We start from the raw sequence: 17424 nt of genomic DNA, 5'->3' as shown, positions 1-17424 counted from the left end.
AGTTAGGCTTTGCTGAATATGAAATGTGAGCCTAACAATACTAAGGTGAGATAAATAACGCATATGATGCTTGCAAGGTCAACGGACCAAGGTACTAATACAAGTAAATAAGCTAGGGTCAGGGATAACCAAAAACCGTGGAGGCGAAGATGTATCCCGATGTTCACCCTCTTGAAGGGGAGATAGTCACCGTTCGAGAGGTGGGAGCTCCACAACCAACCAAGACCATAGAGTGTTGCCGAAACTGAAAAGGTTAAAAGTAATTTTGAAATATTTGGGGATTCGTGCTAGAGGTAATATGCTCAAATGAAAAAAAATACTGATTGGTAGAATTGGAAAATCTAAAAATGTTAAATTCAACCTTTGTCCGGGGAATAATATGCAACAAAAGGTTTTGTGGAGGATACCTTGTTGCACATATATGATGAAGAAGAAAAATACTAGCAGATAGATCCAGTGAAAGATGACTGCTGCATGGAGATGCCAGTGTTGGTTCTTTCACGAATCGCAAATGATAGAAAGAGTTGGTAAAATGGCAATGACGTGTTACAGGGGCCGAGCAAATTCTTGCTCATGCTACTAATTTTACTGGTCTCTATTTTGTCCCCGTGAAGCCAATAATGTGAGACTACATGACGAAGAGTGGGGAAATGATTAGAGGTCAAACGAGTTGGACAATACTGAGTTGGACGAGCCTTTTATTGAGCAACATATTAGATTTGCTTTTATAAGATGGTCAACAACAGGACTCATGGGCTAGATGGATTCCTCGCGAATTATATCAAAAGTGATGCAGCCATAACCCTGTTGTTCGGCTGATGGGGGGCAAAGCTAAGGCTAGTCGGCACTAAACTGAATTCAGAGCAAAATGCAAAGGGAGAACAAAATAATGAAACCGACAAAAGGCTAACTCTTGCCATTGCATAAAGACTTGAAAAGTTTCTATGTGAGGGCCCGGACCTGGGTAATCTGGTCAGCTGTTTCCCTCTACTCTTTCGCACTAGTCGCAACACACCATAGAGGGGTCTGCCGAATTCTACTTCGTCAGCCCATGTGCGGGGTGGGGGTGCCCTAGTTTATTTTCCTATTTAAATATTTTTTCTAATTTCAAAAATTGGTCACCAAGTTTAAAAATGGTCACAAATTCAAAAAATTATTTGTAATTTCAAAAAATGTTCCAAAATTTTAAAAACCGTAGATTCTATAAAATGCTCATGAATTTTAAAAATATTCCTGAATTTAAAAAATATTATTGGATTTTGAAAAATATTCCAAAATTTTAAAATATTCCCATATTTAAAAAATATTTGAAAAAACATTCACCTAATTAAAAATGAAAAAATAATTAAAATAAAAAGGAATGAACATATTTGGGCCTGATCTTATATGGTTAAAGAGGCAACTGCACGCAGCTTTTCCTTTGGGGAATTGGGCTTCCCATTTGTGCCGACATTGACGACAACCGGCTTCGCGCTCGGCCCAGTCAAAGCCTATACCAAACCCCCTCTCTCTTCCCGTCCTCCTCCTCTCTCCATACTTCCGCTCTCCACGGTTCGTTCCCCTCGCAGCCGAAACCCTAGCCGCCGCCGCCGCCGATCACCGCGAGCAGGCTCAGATGGGAGGCAAGTGCCCACACCGCAAGGTCAAGAAGCGCCGTCTCAACTGCAAGCAGGTGCGCCGCGGAAAGTTCCTCGTCAAAGCCGACGACGCCGTCTACGACGAGCTCGTCAAGCTGGCCGACCAGGGCAAGGACTCCGAGGGCAAGGCGCTGCCCGTCGACGAGGACCTCCCTGGCATGGGCCAGTTCTACTGCCTCCACTGCGAGTATGCCTCCCAACTCTACCACTTTTTCTGCTTCGATTTCATCCATCAGTTTCAAGCACAAATTTGATGGTCCTATTTACACGCTGTTACAAAGATAGTACGGCGTTTTTGGGTCAATTAGGATGCGATAAGCTGCATATATTGTGAAGTAGTAGTAGTATGTTGCTGCACATATGATACGGGAAGCTGTAACATCTGTGTCTGAATACTTGGGGATCTGTGGGTTGTTTTGACAGTGCCTTAATTGAATCAAGATGGGTAGGTAGGCAACTGTACTTGTGAATCATTGTATCACACTATGATTTGTTCTGTGCCTGTGAGGAACTTCATTTCTCAGTTTCTAGCAACTGGAACGCAATTCAAGTTCCTTCTGATTATTTAGTGCTTGTTCTGTTGGTGGCTGCAGTCGGTACTTCGCGGATGAGACAGTGAAGGAGGATCACTACCGCTCAAAGCGCCACAAGAAAAGGTAATCCCCTTGTTCTGAGTGAACTTGTTAAAGCTTCCGTTCAGTGTTATATTATGCACCAGAACTCCCTGAGCTGGTGCACTTGCGTCGATGCCCGCATCCAATACCAGTCTGAGAATCAGATTTGGAGAGATAATTTTAATATGCTGGATCCCACAGCCACGTCTCCTGTGCAGCACACTTGCATATGACGTCCCTTTCCTCTCTCATGACATGCACTGTGTTGGTGATTGCCATCAATCAAGAGAAACCTAATACATGCACTATGTTGCATGCTGCTATAGCTGAACAAAGGAGACTCTGGTCTAAATTCTCTCGCACGTTATTGGTGAAGTAACTCTTTATTTGAATCACGTGTAAGTTTTAGATGTTCCCAAATGATAAGTCCCACACGTGTGGCACGAATCAATCCGACCCTGATGTTTTTTACAACTAAAGTTGACATCCAAAAACAAAAAACAAACCCCAAAAAACTGAAACTTGTCATCCGAAAAGAAAGTTGCCATCCTCGCGTCACTAAACTTGCCATAAAAAACGATCGCAGTTGCCATGTGTTTGTGCCAATTTTATTGTGTTAATGTAATACAGTTGCGGAAGTCAGAACATTGGCCAGTGTTTATTAAGAATTTTAGACTGATGAAAGACCTTTAATTCTGCTGGATTTGATTCATAGACATAAGCAGGCTCATAGCTCAAACATATTTCTGATTCTCCACGAATAACTTGCTTGAAAGAAACATACGAAGCTGTAGAAGGATCTTGATGTGTGTAAGTGGGCATTGTATTAGTCTCCTATCTAATCACTGCCTTTTGATTCATGTAGGGTCAAGCAGTTGTCTGGACCAGCCCCACACACGCAAATAGATGCCGATCTCGCTGGTGGAATGGGAATGCCGGACAACGGCTTGAAGCTCATGTCTTCCTGAACTTTGTGATCGTTGTTTGATGTTTTTATTGCTCCTGCTATACATCTGTTCCAACTTTGCTTGATTTGTAACTTGCAAATAGTTAGATTATACATTTATGTATCTCCCTCATGCTTGCCAGCATTTATCTAAATTGAGAACGAGTTACCTATCTGCGTCTGGGACGGAATGTCAATGATTTAGCAGCAGATTATGTACTATGAATTGGAACTCCATAGTGGTATTCTCATCAGCTTGAATACAATCTATCTGTGAGCCCTTTATCGGTTAGGTTAATTTCTGTGTGCTGTCAGCAGACAAGTACAAATTGTAGTAGGCTCTCCTTTTCTGTAGAGATTTCTTGCGTTATCTATATATGCTTGTAGCTCGTTGCCCTGGCAGCAGGCAGTGCCAATGCATTTCATAGGTCCATTGTTCTGGCGAGGCGGTGCCATTAGAGCAACTCCACCGCGTCGACCCAAATGGACGGTGATTTTGTTTGCTTTTTGTTCATTTGAATTGTCCGTCCTGTTTATAATCTGGGTTGGCAGTGCGTCCAACGTGCCGACCCATATTTACTCGTGTGGTTGGCTTGTTGTCGTTTTTGAACAAATATACACACATTTTACATAGTTTCACAAGAAAACAAAAATAGCATAGTTTCACAATCAAATAAATTTAGCATAGTTTACAAGCCGAATAAAAATTAAATTGTCTTAGATACATTTAAAAAAAATTATACATCTATTGGTTGCCAACATGAGCCCACATATGCTCAACCAAATCATTTTGTAGCTGCATTTGAGTTTCCCCCTCACTCATTTCATGATGAAATTAAGTGAACTATGCAAACGTTGCCGCACCTCCTCCATGCTTAGGCACGTCATTCTCACCCTGAAACTGAAATCCTTATCATAAATACGTTTCGAGCGCTCATCCTCTACGATCATATTGTGCATGATTACACAAGCAGTCATCACCTCCCACAACTTCTTGGTGCTCCAAGTTCTAGCAGAATACCAAATGATGCCCCGTCGAGATTGCAGCACACCAAACGCACACTCCACATCCTTTCTAGCACTCTCTTGCTCTTGGGAAAATCTCTTCCTCTTCTCACCGACAGAGTTGGAGATTGTCTTAACAATGGTGGTCCATTGAGGATAGATACTGTCACCTAGGTAGTAACCTTTGTTGTAGTTGTGGCAGTTGATGTTAACATTGACTGGTGGGCTGTTACCTTCGGCAAGCCTTATAAACACCGACGAGCGTTGAAGCGCGTTGATATCATTGTGCGATCTGACCATGCCAAAGAAAGAGTGTCAGATCCAGAGATCTTGTGAGGCCACTGCCTCAAGTATGACAGTGCAAGCCCTGACATGGCCCCTATACTGCCCTTGTCAAGCAGAAGGGCAGTTCTTCCACTTCCAGTGCATGCAGTCTATGTTGCCAAGCATCTCTGGAAAGCCCCTGCTGGCATTCACCGCCAACAAGCAGGCTGTATCTTCAACAGTCGGCTCTCTTAAGTACTTAGCGTCAAACACAGCAATCACAGCCTTGTACAACTTGTACATGGACTCTAGGCATGTAGACTCGCTCATATGGACGTACTCATTAATGAGATCACCAGGCATTCCGTATGCAAGCATCCGGATGGCTGCAGTGCATTTCTAATAAGACGAGAAGCCAATCTTTCCAAGGGCATCTTCTTTGCACTCGAAATAATTATCGTATCCAACCACCCCCTCTTTAATACGGTTGAAAACATGCCTAGCCATACGGAAACGCCGCCGGAATTTCTGACATTTGAACAGCGAGTTGGTTGTGTCAAAGTAGTCCTTCCAAAGAAGGACATGACCGCTCTCTCGGTTGTGATTTAACGCCGGAATGTGCCCCGAGATCGAGCCTCGGAGCAACGGCCGCTGCCTATTAAGGTGGTCATGGACCGACACGGCAGCCAACATCTCCTCATCATCAGATGAGGAATCGTCGGAGTCGCACAGAAAATTGTGAAAAAGGAACTTGTCGGCGGAGTCCATTTTGTACCTTGAGGCAAACTGTCGAATAGCTTGCGAGCGTCGACGAAGAAGCTGGCCGGTGAAGAGATGCGCGCCTCCCCTGGACCAGGTGGCTGGCCTGGCGGAGTTTGACGAGTGTGGCGACGTCTGGTGAGCACGGCGGCGTCGGATGAAGAAGCTAGCCGATGTCGGCGGGGTGACTCCGTGCTCGCGACGACGTCGGAATGGGGGTGGGAAGCTGCGGTGGCCCGACGTTGGTGGTGGCGGTATGTGGGGGAGGTGTGGAGGTGCGGACTGCTAGCCGAGACACCAAAACTGGGCGGCGACGACGACAAGGTAGGGCGAGCGAGGGCTTGGGTGAAAGAGAACGACCAATGTGCCACCGACTGGCGGGCCAGGGGGAGGAGTAGACGCGCGTCGCGCGCGTCCGCTTCGTGTCCGCGCCGATGCAAATCAGGCTCAAATCTGGACCAGGTCGGCTGGCGGACGAAAAGCGGACCCACGTCCGTTTGGGTTGGCGTGTTGGGCCGACTTTTCTGTCCACGACGACCCAAATAGACCCGCATGAAAGAAATGGGTCGGCGCGTTGGAGTTGCTCTTACGACCCGCCCACAAGAAAGAGCAGCCTACCCTGGTCCCACAAAAACAACTGCACACACCACCAAGGAGAGGATGCTGCTGCGGTGCAACCAGCCAAACTACCCCTTTTTTTCTGTGAAACACATGCTTTACTGCTTAAACACGAGAATTACAGGAAGGTTGAATACAACCTAGAAGAAAAGAGGGTATATAGCTAACCCATAAACATTTTCTACTATCCTCGCTAGCCTGACTGGCACATCTATGCGCAGCTATGTTTGCTTCCCGGTTTACATGCACGAGAACGGAGGAATCAAAACCGGAGCTCACCTCCTCGACCTCATAGCAAATGGAAGCAATATCCGCCCTCTCAAAATTTGCAACATTGATCATCCGAACAACCTCCTGCGCATCACTCTCGAGGATAACCTTGCGGAAGCCGAGATCCATTGCTAAACGGATACCATCCCGAATCGCGGAGGCTTCCATGAACCTTGCATTGCGCGTACCGGTACCAAATAGCCTGAGCTCGGATTAACTCACCATTGTGGTTTCGAATCACCACTCATGTGCCTCCATGAGCAAAGTTTCCTGAATAGCTGGCGTCAACATTCACCTTGATAAAAGGTTTCCTTTGGTGGTAACCGGCTCGTATTCTCTCTCGGCATTCGGTGCTTCTTCACTCCTTTCAATGTAGCAAAGTAAATAGCATAAAACTACTACTTTACAGGATAGGATTTCAAAAAACTATCGGATTTTAATTTTTCTTAGATAACTACCAAATGGGTGGTCGGCTGTTCCAAAAAACCCAAATCGTCGAGTCATTTAAAGTTGATCGCGATTATGATAGGTCGGGTCCGCACCGTTGATCGCGATTATGATAGGTCGGGTCCGCACCTAAATGAACCGTCCGGTTGATCGTTTGGTTGACGTTAACTTCCAAGTGGGGCCTACATGCCAGTGTCTGTACCCCATATTCAAATAAAGAATTCTTCAATCCCCCGGTTCTTTTCCAAATGTACAAATATGTCCTAACTTTTACAAAATAGCCCCTATAAACATTTCTAAAAAGCAATCGGGTCCCTGCTGTTTTTCTGAAAAAGCAATCGGATCCCTGTAGTTTTTCCTAAAAAACCGATCGGGTCCCTGTTCATGGTTGCCGCCGCGCCATGCCGTGCTCCATGCCGACGCCACACACCTGCAGGACGCCCTCTCCTGCTCCTTGGTCGCAGAGATGGCCTCTACCGCTGCTCCTTGGAGTGAAAGCAGGGACGGCGATGCGGAAGGGGTTGCTGAAGAAGCCAAGCAGCTGGGGCGGGTGGAACACCTGGAAGCGATGGCGGAAGGCGGGGGACGAACGGACGGCGCAGAGGAAGGTGCGGCAGGCGAGGGTGGCGCGGACGAGGCTCGCGAGGGAGGGGAGGCAGAGGAAGATCTCGTGCACGAGGTAATCGCCGATGGCAGCGATGGTGGTGGCCGCTGGTTCATGCTTCGTTGCCGCTGGCTAGTAGCTTCCGGCGGTGATGAGCTGGTGGCTTCCAGCGGCGGAGGAGAGAGGGAGGTCGGGGAGGGTTGTCGCTGGCTCTGGAGGGGGGTTCTCATGCTCGAGAGAGAACACTGACACGTGGGCTCCATTTGTAAGTTAACGGTCAAACAAACAATTCATTTAGGTGCGGGCTCGGCCTGTCATAATCATAATTAATCTTAAAGTACTTGACGATTTGGGTTTTTTGAAACAGCCAACCACCTATTTGGTAGTTATTTGAGAAAGTTAGAATCCGGTAGTTTTTTCGAATCCTAGCCTGTAAAGTACTCCCTCCGTCCGAAAATACTTGTCCTCGAAATGGTTGTATCTAGACTTATTTTAGTAATAAATACATCCATTTACAACTATTTTAGTAATAAATACATCCATTTTGAGGGAGTACTAGTTTTATGCTATTTACTCAATGTAGCAAGATCCTGAATAATATCAATTGCCCATGGGAAGCAGCACGTTAGGGCATCTCTAGCCGTTGGCCCCCCAGGGGGCGCCTAAAATCGCAGCCTGGGGGTGAGCCGGCGCAAAAATTGGGCCTGGGGCCGAGTTGGTCCCCAGCCGCCGGCCCCAGGGCCGCCCCCGGCACGTTTTAAAATAAAAGAAGTTCGGCAAAGTTTGGCTTAATCACGATAAAATTCGGCCAAACACGATAAATTTCGGCACATTTCGGCGAAGTTCGTGTATTTTCATTAGATAGCACATATACATAAACTAATCTAAAGGAAAAACTGGCTGAAGTCGCCGCCGTCGCCGCCATCGCCGCCATCGTCGTCGTCGGCCTTCTCCTCCTTGACGCGGGCGCCCCTGCTGGACCCCTGCCCGGCGTCGCCATGGCGGACTGGTGGCGGCGCATCGTCGTCGTCGTCGTCGCTGTCGCAGATGACGACGACTCCGCCTTCATCGCGGCCGCGTCGACGTTCCGCGAAGCAAAGCAGGGCGGCGCGCTGGCGCTCCTTCGCCTTCTCCAGGCGCTCCTTCTCCATCGCCATGGAGTCCCTACGCGCCCATTCCAGGGCCACTTCGTCGTCGTCGAGCTCTGTCGTCACCGGCGCGGCCGACTCCTTCTTCACCGGCGCGAGCCCCGGCTCCGTCTTTGGCTTGACGAAGCGCGGAGGAGGAGCCGACGAGGAGGCGCGCCGGCCGCCCTCGTTGATGACGATGTCGGCGCTGCGGGTGCGCCGGCTGAGCGGCGTCTTCGCCGCGGGATCGGCCTTGACGCCGAGAAGGGCCGGAGTGCCGGAGGAGTGCGATGAAGATCGGGAGGAGGAAGAAGAGGAGGAGGACCCGAACCTCCTTGGCGCCCATGGCCCGACGCGTCGGTGCTGCGCCGGGGCGGCCGCCCTCGCTGGGTACGCCAACGGCGGGTTGTTGCCGCCCTCGAGGTACGTCAGCACGCCCTCGAGTGTGCGGCCGGGGACGCCGCACCACAGGTGGCGCCCCTCGCTGTTCTACCGGCCGCCAACCACCGGCGCGCCGTTGATGGACGCCAAGTGCTGCTGCTGGCGGCGCTCGAAATACGCCGCCCAAGCCGCGTTGAAAGGATCGATATGGTTGACTAGAGGGGGGGTGAATAGGCAACTAACAATTTTTAGCTTTTCTTTAACAAGTTAAACTTTGCATCAAAATAGGTTGTCTAGAAATGCAACTAGGTGAGCAACCTATATGATGCAACGAGGATAGGTACACAAGCAAGCAAGAGATATGAAACAAGTAAGCTTGCTTAAATAAAGGCACGAGATAACCAAGAGTGGAGACGGTGGAGACGAGGATGTGTTGCCGAAGTTCCTTCCCTTTGAGAGGAAGTACGTCTCCGTTGGAGCGGTGTGGAGGCACAATGCTCTCCAAGAAGCCACTAGAGCCACCGTATTCTCCTCACACCCTCACACAATGCGAGATGCCGTGATTCCACTATTGGTGCCCTTGAAGGCGGCTACCGAACCTTTACAAATAAGGTTGGGGCTCTCTCCACAACTTAATTGGAGGCTTCCAACAAAACCACGAAGCTTCACCACAATGGAATATGGCTCCGAGGTGACCTCAATGTCTAGGGTGCTCAAACACCCAAGAGTAACAAAATACACACAAGAAAGTATGGGGGAACCAAATATCCTTTGGTGGAAATGTAGATCTAGGTCTCCTCCTTCAATCCCTAGCAAATCAACAAGTTTGAGTGGCTAGAGAGAGAGATCGGGCAAGAGAGCTTGAAGGGTATCAATGGTGGAGTGAGAGAGGTCAAAGGTGGAAGAGGTAGGTGGGAGAAGCTCCCTTATATAGTCACCCTCAATTTCCAACCGTTACTGCGAATTTAGCACTGCAACGGTACAACCGGTCCTCGTCCCGGTACAACCGGGACTCACGGTGTATCTGCAGAACCCTACCAAGTGGTACAACCGGACCAAGGGGGCGGTAGTACCGGCTAAAAAAAATAACCGGACTAACCGCCTGGCCACCGCATAATCACCGCATCAAAACAGGAGCTTGACCGGTACTTGGGCGGTGCCTAGCCGGAACAACCGTATGGCCTTGAGCTCTTGGGTGGCTAAGTCCTGAGCGGAAGAACCGCTCGGACCACCGATGGTACCGGTCATCGTGGAACTATCGGACCAACCGGGCCACTACCGCCCAAGAACCGCATCAAACCAGAAGCGAGAGCGGTACTTGAGCGGTGCATGGACGGAACCACCGCCCCAGCTGTTGCAGAGCATGGTGGCGGTACCACCGCCCGGAGGCAGCGGTACAACCGCTCGAGCACAGCTGGTGAGCGACAAGACCCAGCGGTACAACCGCTCCAGAGAGCGGTACAACCGCTGGGCAGAAAAAGTGAGCAGAAAAGAAAAGAGGGGAAGAGGCAAGGAAAAACTCTCTCTCTCACACACACCTGAGGAAGGCAAAGAGAGGGTGAGAAAAGTGTACGTGAACTGATTCCCCCAGAGCTTCCTAATGAGGATTCCCTCTTGATAGTACGGGTACTCTACGACCAAAGAAAATAAAACCGTAGAGGACACGTCTTCGATCTTTTCCTTCGAGAGGTAATAGCAATCCGATGTAAGCCTAAGCATCGAGAACCTGAAACATAAAGCACACGTTTAGACCACCAAGGGTTGTCATCATCATCCAAAACATAAAGTTGGGAAATGCCCTTTCAATCTCCCCCTTTTTGGTGGATGATGACAACAACACGATTTGCAAGAGATAAGTCAATGAAATCTAGACGGAACTCCCGCTGAATGTGTGCCCCAACAAGTACTAGCTGTTATAAAGCATGAGCACACTTTCAGGACTAGACTCCCCCTAGATTTTATAGACTCATCACTCTGAGCTCAAAAGGATAGACAATATAATACTTAGAGGCAATAATAACGATAAAGACCTACGAACAGAAAGGTAAATGGAGTAGCAAGTCTCACACACAGCACGGAACGAACCAAGTCCACAAGCAAACACAAAACACGAGAACAAGAGAAAACAACCCAAGCAAATCCTCGAGACCTATAGAACCCTCTCCCCCTTTGGCATCAAGACACCAAAAAGGAAAAGAGCGAAGCTAGCGACCCAAAGCTCAGGCGTCCTCCTCTGACTCCTCAGTCGCATCTGGATCTTCATCATTAGAGTCGTCATCGTCATCGTGATCAGATTCTTCCATGGCATTGTCCGCTGCTGCAAACGAGGATGATGGCTGGGGAGGGGCTTCATCATCAGTCCAGGTGCTATGGGTAGAGATCCAACGCTCCTCTGGGGTGATGCTCTTCTCAGAGCCACTCTGAACCTGCATGTTGAGGTGCTTCATCATTGCAATTTGGCGACACCATGCAAGCTTCTCATTGACATGTGCCTCATACATCTTCTTCTGGATGTCAGCCCGCAGACAAAAGGTCTTCTTCACTTTGGCAGTAAGTTTGGCCACCCACGAAGGCTTGGCCCCTGGCTCCAGCTCAAAGTCCTCATCGTCAGAAGTAGCATAGACATCCTCAGGAGCATGTTCAGGGAAGCGAGGCTCGGCATGCTTCTTCTTCTTAAGGAGCTTGACCTCATGAACAGTGAGGTTGTCGGGAGAAGTGAGAAGCTCTCCAGGACGACGAACAGCCCACACAGAGTTCAGAAAGCACATGACAAATGGAGCGTAGATTGGGACTTTACGGTAGATGACCATGTTGTACATCTCATGCCACAGCCAATTGGACACATCAAACGTTGCCCCTGTCTCCATCATGGTCTTCATAGCAACCATCAAATCAACTAGATAGCCATGAATCTCATCTTGATTGCCCACCTTGGGCAAGAGCACATTGCGGAACACTCGGTGCATGATGTCATAGACCTTCTCCAAATCCTTGGATTCTCCAATAATCCCAAGGCCCCTAATGTACAGAGGGGCAAGCTTTTCCTTAGGCATGGACTCAGGAAAATCATGAGGGCGAATGCCACCCCTTCCTTGCAGACCGGTATCCTCGTACCCAATAGCATTGCAGAAAGCCCTCCAGAAAACATGAAACAATTCATCGCGACACATGAAGGTGAGAGTGCGCGCATCATCTTCTCCAAAATGAACCGTGGCATAGAACTGATGCATAAGTTGAACATCAAAGTCACAGTTGACTGACATGATCTTGACAAGATCAAACTCCTCGCAGAGAGCTAGTGCCTCACCAAAATACTCCATGTTGTTTCTCCAATGATCAAAATCAATTGTCCACTGCTTGGCATATCTGTTCTTGTTGTGCTCAAAGAGTTCATGAACAATCCACACTTGCATCTCATTCCGGAACTGAACAGTGGTCCAACGGGGAGCAATGGGAACCTCATACGGATTCTTTGAGCGGTAGGCTTCCCAATCCTTGGCTTTCCAACGATGCAACGGCATGACAACACGTTGCTTAGCAGCTGCAGACTTTTCACGGCGAGTGGGCTTGGTGGGAATCACAACTTCTTCATCATCTGACACAACCGGGCGCAAGGTCCTTCGTGCCCTCTTCTTGGTCTTGCGAGGAGCAGAGCGAGAACTAGAGCCACCTGAACACACACACGAAAAGAACACACAAAAACCCAACAAGGATGAGAGGATTGCACCCACTAGCAGAAAAGGAACAAGTTGCAACAACAGAGAAGATAGAACAGTGCTTAGTGGTTGATATACTCTGGTTGTACCGGATCTTCTGCCGGTAGTACCGCTCCAGCGGTTGTACTGCCCGTAGGGGCGGTAGAACCGCTGACAGTGGCACTACCATGGAAGATAGATCTAACCGAGGCATATGAATCACACAAGTAATATTCCGAATTCTAAGTGCTGCAAACAAGACATGAGGCTAACAAAGAACTCTTCTAAGCCATAGATCAAACACTAAACGCGGAAAGATGGGTAAAGCCCTAGGCAAGGAATGACCCTAACCAAAAACTAGAGGCAAAGAACACGAGGCATTACCACCATCCATGGGAAGAGATCGGAAGGCCTCCACGGAGAGAATCCACGGAGAGCCAAGGATCCGAAGCGCGAGACGCACTCCAAGGCAGGGGTAGAGATGGCCGGCGGCTAGGGCAAGAAAAAGAGGAACGAGGACGAAGGGAAAAAGACAACCCTTCAGTCCCGTCGAGATATATATATATAGGCCCGTACGCACGCCCCGGTAGAACCGCTTAGGGGAGCGGTTGTACCGCTCGTCCGGTACAGACCGGTGGATGGAGGCGGTACTTCCGATGCCTGGAAGGCAGCGGTAGTACCGCACGGCAACAACTGGTAGTACCGGACGTGGGTTACCGTGGGATTGTGCGGTGGAACCGCCAAAGTACCGAATGGAAACCCTTGGGATGGCACAACCCGGTACCAGCGGTAGAACCGCTCGTGGTACCGGTTGTACCGCCCGACCACCCAAGCCCAAACCAAGATCAAATGAGTGCAATCCGGAGGGAGGAAGAAGGGGCACAAAGACAGGAGAGAAACAACACCCTAGGAGAACCTAACACAAAGAGCAAAGAGAGTAAGAGAGAAAACAACATGAGAACAGCAAGGCTAACTCCAACTCCCCGAAGAGAGGACGGTGGCCGAGGCCACCTATGTTTGAGTCAATTGGTATGGCACCGCGAAGAATTATCCTTGGGTCCATGACCAAAACTCGTCTTTGAAGCACAAGTACCATCAAATATGGCTAATGTGAAAGACACAATCAATTTATGCATAATGGGGGGAGGGAGAGTTCATTGAGAGAACAACACTCCCCCTATGTCCATGCCTACACCTAAACTAGACAGCAAGTTGAGCGTGGTAGGGTGTGCAAGGGTTCAAGCCACATTGCTCGAATCAATGATATTTAGCTTATGCCTTAACTCGCGAAATCTTGCTTCATCCAAGGGCTTCGTGAAAATATCTGCAAGGTTGTCATGAGTGTTGACATAGTTGAGCTCGATCTCTCCTCGTCTAATGTGATCCCGGATGAAGTGATACCGGATCTCAATATGCTTCGTCTTGAAATGTTGCACCGGATTGAGAGAGATCTTGATGGCACTTTCATTGTCGCACCAAAGAGGCACTTTGTCACAAGTGAGACCGTAATCCTTTAAAGTTTGCCTCATCCATAGGAGTTGAGCACAACAACTACCGGCGGCAACGTACTCCGCCTCAGTGGACGAGAGAGACACACAACTTTGCTTTTTGGAAGACCAACTTACCAAAGAGCAACCAAGGAATTGGCACCCTCCAGAAGTGGACTTCCTATCCACTTTGTCTCCCGCCCAATCGGAATCCGAGTACCCTACAAGCTTGAAGTTTGATCCTCTGGGGTACCATAGGCCAAAGTTTGGGGTATGAGCCAAATATCGAAAGATTCGTTTGACCGCCACATAGTGACTTTACTTAGGTGCGGCTTGAAACCGTGCACAAATTCCCACACTCAATATGATGTCCAGTCTAGATGCACAAAGGTAAAGCAAGGATCCAATCATGGAACGATATACCTTTTGATCCACCACTTTACCATTGGGATCTAAGTCAAGTTGGCACTTGGTGGGCATTGGAGTGGAAGCCGGCTTGACGTCACTTAGCTTGAATCTCTTGAGCATGTCTTGAGTGTATTTGGATTGATTGATGAAAGTTCCTTCTCTTCTTTGCTTCAATTCGAACCCTAGAAAGAACTTCAACTCTCCCATGGAGGACATCTCGAACTTTGAGGTCATGAGAGCGGCAAATTCCTCATTGAAAGCTTTGTTAGGAGAACCAGAGATAATATCATCAACATATAATTGGCACACAAATAACTCCCCTTTGACCTTCTTAGTAAAAAGAGTGGGGTCGATTAGCCCAACTTCAAAACCACGGTCTTGTAACAACTCGGTAAGGTGGTCATACCACGCACGTGGGGCTTGTTTAAGGCCGTAGAGCGCCTTATCGAGTTGATACACATGATCGGGAAAGTAGGGATCCTCGAACCCGGGGGGTTGCTTGACGTAAACCAATTCATTAATGGGACCATTAAGAAAAGCACTCTTCACATCCATTTGTTGTAACTTAAAATTATGATGAGAAGCATATGCAATTAACAAGAGAATGGATTCAAGACGAGCAACGGGAGCAAAGGTTTCACCGTAGTCGATACCCTCGACTTGGGAGTAGCCTTGTGCTACCAAACGAGCCTTGTTGCGAATGATAATCCCATGGGCATCTTGCTTGTTCTTGAATATCCATTTGGTTCCAATGACATTGTGGTTCCCCGTTGGCCTTGGCACCAATCTCCACGCTTTGTTGCGCTCGAAGTTGTTGAGTTTGTCGTGCATGGCATTGAGCCAATCCAGATCTTCTAGCGCCTCATAGACCTTGTGGGGTTCCACACAAGAGATAAACGTGTGATGCTCACAATAATTTGCTAATTTTCTACGAGTGCTTACCCCCTTTCTTAAGCTTCCAAGCACATTCGTCATGAGATGATCCTTGTGTTAGGGAACGTAGTAATTTCAAAAAATTTCCTACGCACACGCAAGATCATGTGATGCATAGCAACGAGAGGGGGGAGTGTGATCTACATACCTAGTAGATCGACAACGGAAGCGTTTGGTTGATGTAGTCGTACGTCTTCACGGCCCGACCGATCAAGCACCGAAACTACGGCACCTCCGAGTTTTAGCACACGTTCAGCGCGATGACGACCCCCGGACTCCGATCCAGCAAAGTGTCGGGGAAGAGTTCCGTCGGCACGACGGTGTGGTGACGATCTTGATTTACTACTGCAGCAGGGCTTCGCCTAAACTCCGCTACAATATTATCGAGGACTATGGTGGCTGGGGGCGCCGCACACGGCTAAGGAAAAGATCACGTGGATCAACTTCTGTGTCTCTGGGGTGCCCCTGCCTCCGTATATAAAGGACTAAAGGGGGGAGGCTGGCCGGCCAAGGAGGGCGCGCCAGGAGAGTCCTACTCCCTCTGGGAGTAGGATTCCCCCCCAATCCTACTTGGAATAGGATTCGCGGAGGGGGGGAAAGAGAGAGAGGGGTCGGCCCCCTCTCCTTGTCCTATTCGGACCAAGGGAGGGGAGGGGCGCGCGGCCCATGAGGGGCTGCCTCTTCTCTTTTCCACTAAGGCCCATCATGGCCCATATAGCTCCCGGGGGGTTCCGGTAACCTCCCGGTACGCCGGTAAAATCCCGATTTCACCCGGAACACTTCCGATATCCAAACATAGGCATCCAATATATCAATCTTTATGTCTCAACCATTTTGAGACTCCTCGTCATGTCCGTGATCACATCCGGGACTCCGAACAACCTTCGGTACATCAAAATGCATAAACTCATAATATAACTGTCATCGTAACCTTAAGCGTGCGGACCCTACGGGTTCGAGAACAATGTAGACATGACCGAGACACGTCTCCGGTCAATAACCAGTAGCGGGACCTAGATGCCCATATTGGCTCCTACATATTCTACGAAGATCTTTATCGGTCAGACCGCATAACAACATACGTCGTTCCCTTTGTCATCGGTATGTTACTTGCCCGAGATCCGATCCCGGTATTCCAATACCTAGTTCAATCTCGTTGCTGGCAAGTCTCTTTACTCGTTCTGTAATACATCATACCGCAACTAACTCATTAGTTGCAATGCTTGCAAGGCTTAAGTGGTGTGCATTACCGAGAGGGCCCAGAGATACCTCTCCGACAATCGGAGTGACAAAACCTAATCTTGAAATACGCCAACCCAACATGTACCTTTGGAGACACCTGTAGTACTCCTTTATAATCACCCAGTTACGTTGTGACGTTTGGTAGCACCCAAAGTGTTCCTCCGGTAAACGGGAGTTGCATAATCTCATAGTTATAGGAACATGTATAAGTTATGAAGAAAGCAATAGCAACATACTAAACGATCGGGTGCTAAGCTAATGGAATGGGTCATGTCAATCAGATCATTCACTTAATGATGTGATCCCGTTAATCAAATAACAACTCATTGTTCATGGTTAGGAAACATAACCATCTTTGATTAACGAGCTAGTCAAGTAGAGGCATACTAGTGACACTTTGTTTGTCTATGTATTCACACATGTATTATGTTTCCGGTTAATACAATTTTAGCATGAATAATAAACATTTATCATGATATAAGGAAATAAATAATAACTTTATTATTGCCTCTAGAGCATATTTCCTTCACCTTGGTGGAGAGCTTGGATGCAATCTTGGCGGCACGACGCTCTAATTCCTCCTCGGTGGTGAGTTGAGGAGCGGTTACTTGATCATCTTGAGCGCCGTCATGAACTTGTTCTTGATCTTGAACTTGCTCGGGGGAGAGAACTTGACCTTGGGCATCACTTGGTGTGTCAACACCGTCTTGAGTATGATCTTGCCCTTGGTCTTGTTCATGAGGTTGAGGGCCTTCACTTTGTTCTTCGGAAGCGTGTGGGCCTTGGGTTGGTGATGGCTCCACTTGAGTGGAGCATTGTCCTTCTCCTTCGGCCACAAGGGGTTCCTCAATGGGTAGGATAAAACCAACACCCATTCTTCTTATGGCTTGAGGAGGAATTTCATCACCTACATCACAAGTGCCACTTTGCTCCACTTGGGAGCCGTTATTCTCATCAAACTCCACGTTACACGTCTCCTCAATAAGT

General features: G+C 48.4%; 1 protein-coding gene across 1 annotated transcript; it reads left to right on the top strand.

Moving 5' to 3' along the window:
• The first annotated feature begins 1516 nt into the window (after positions 1 to 1516).
• LOC125550355 (zinc finger (C2H2 type) family protein) lies at positions 1517 to 3370 on the top strand. Its single transcript, XM_048713332.2, has 3 exons — positions 1517 to 1824; positions 2231 to 2293; positions 3117 to 3370. The coding sequence occupies exons 1-3, from the start codon at positions 1616 to 1618 to the stop codon at positions 3217 to 3219; spliced, it is 375 nt and encodes a 124-aa protein (XP_048569289.1). The 5' UTR covers positions 1517 to 1615; the 3' UTR covers positions 3220 to 3370.
• The last annotated feature ends 14054 nt before the right edge of the window (positions 3371 to 17424 follow it).

This window comes from Triticum urartu, chromosome 4A (assembly GCF_056163025.1).
Source record: "Triticum urartu cultivar PI428250 chromosome 4A, HENAU_Tu73, whole genome shotgun sequence".
In the NCBI taxonomy this organism is placed as follows: Eukaryota; Viridiplantae; Streptophyta; class Magnoliopsida; order Poales; family Poaceae; genus Triticum; species Triticum urartu.
This window is presented reverse-complemented; position numbering and strand designations above follow the sequence as displayed.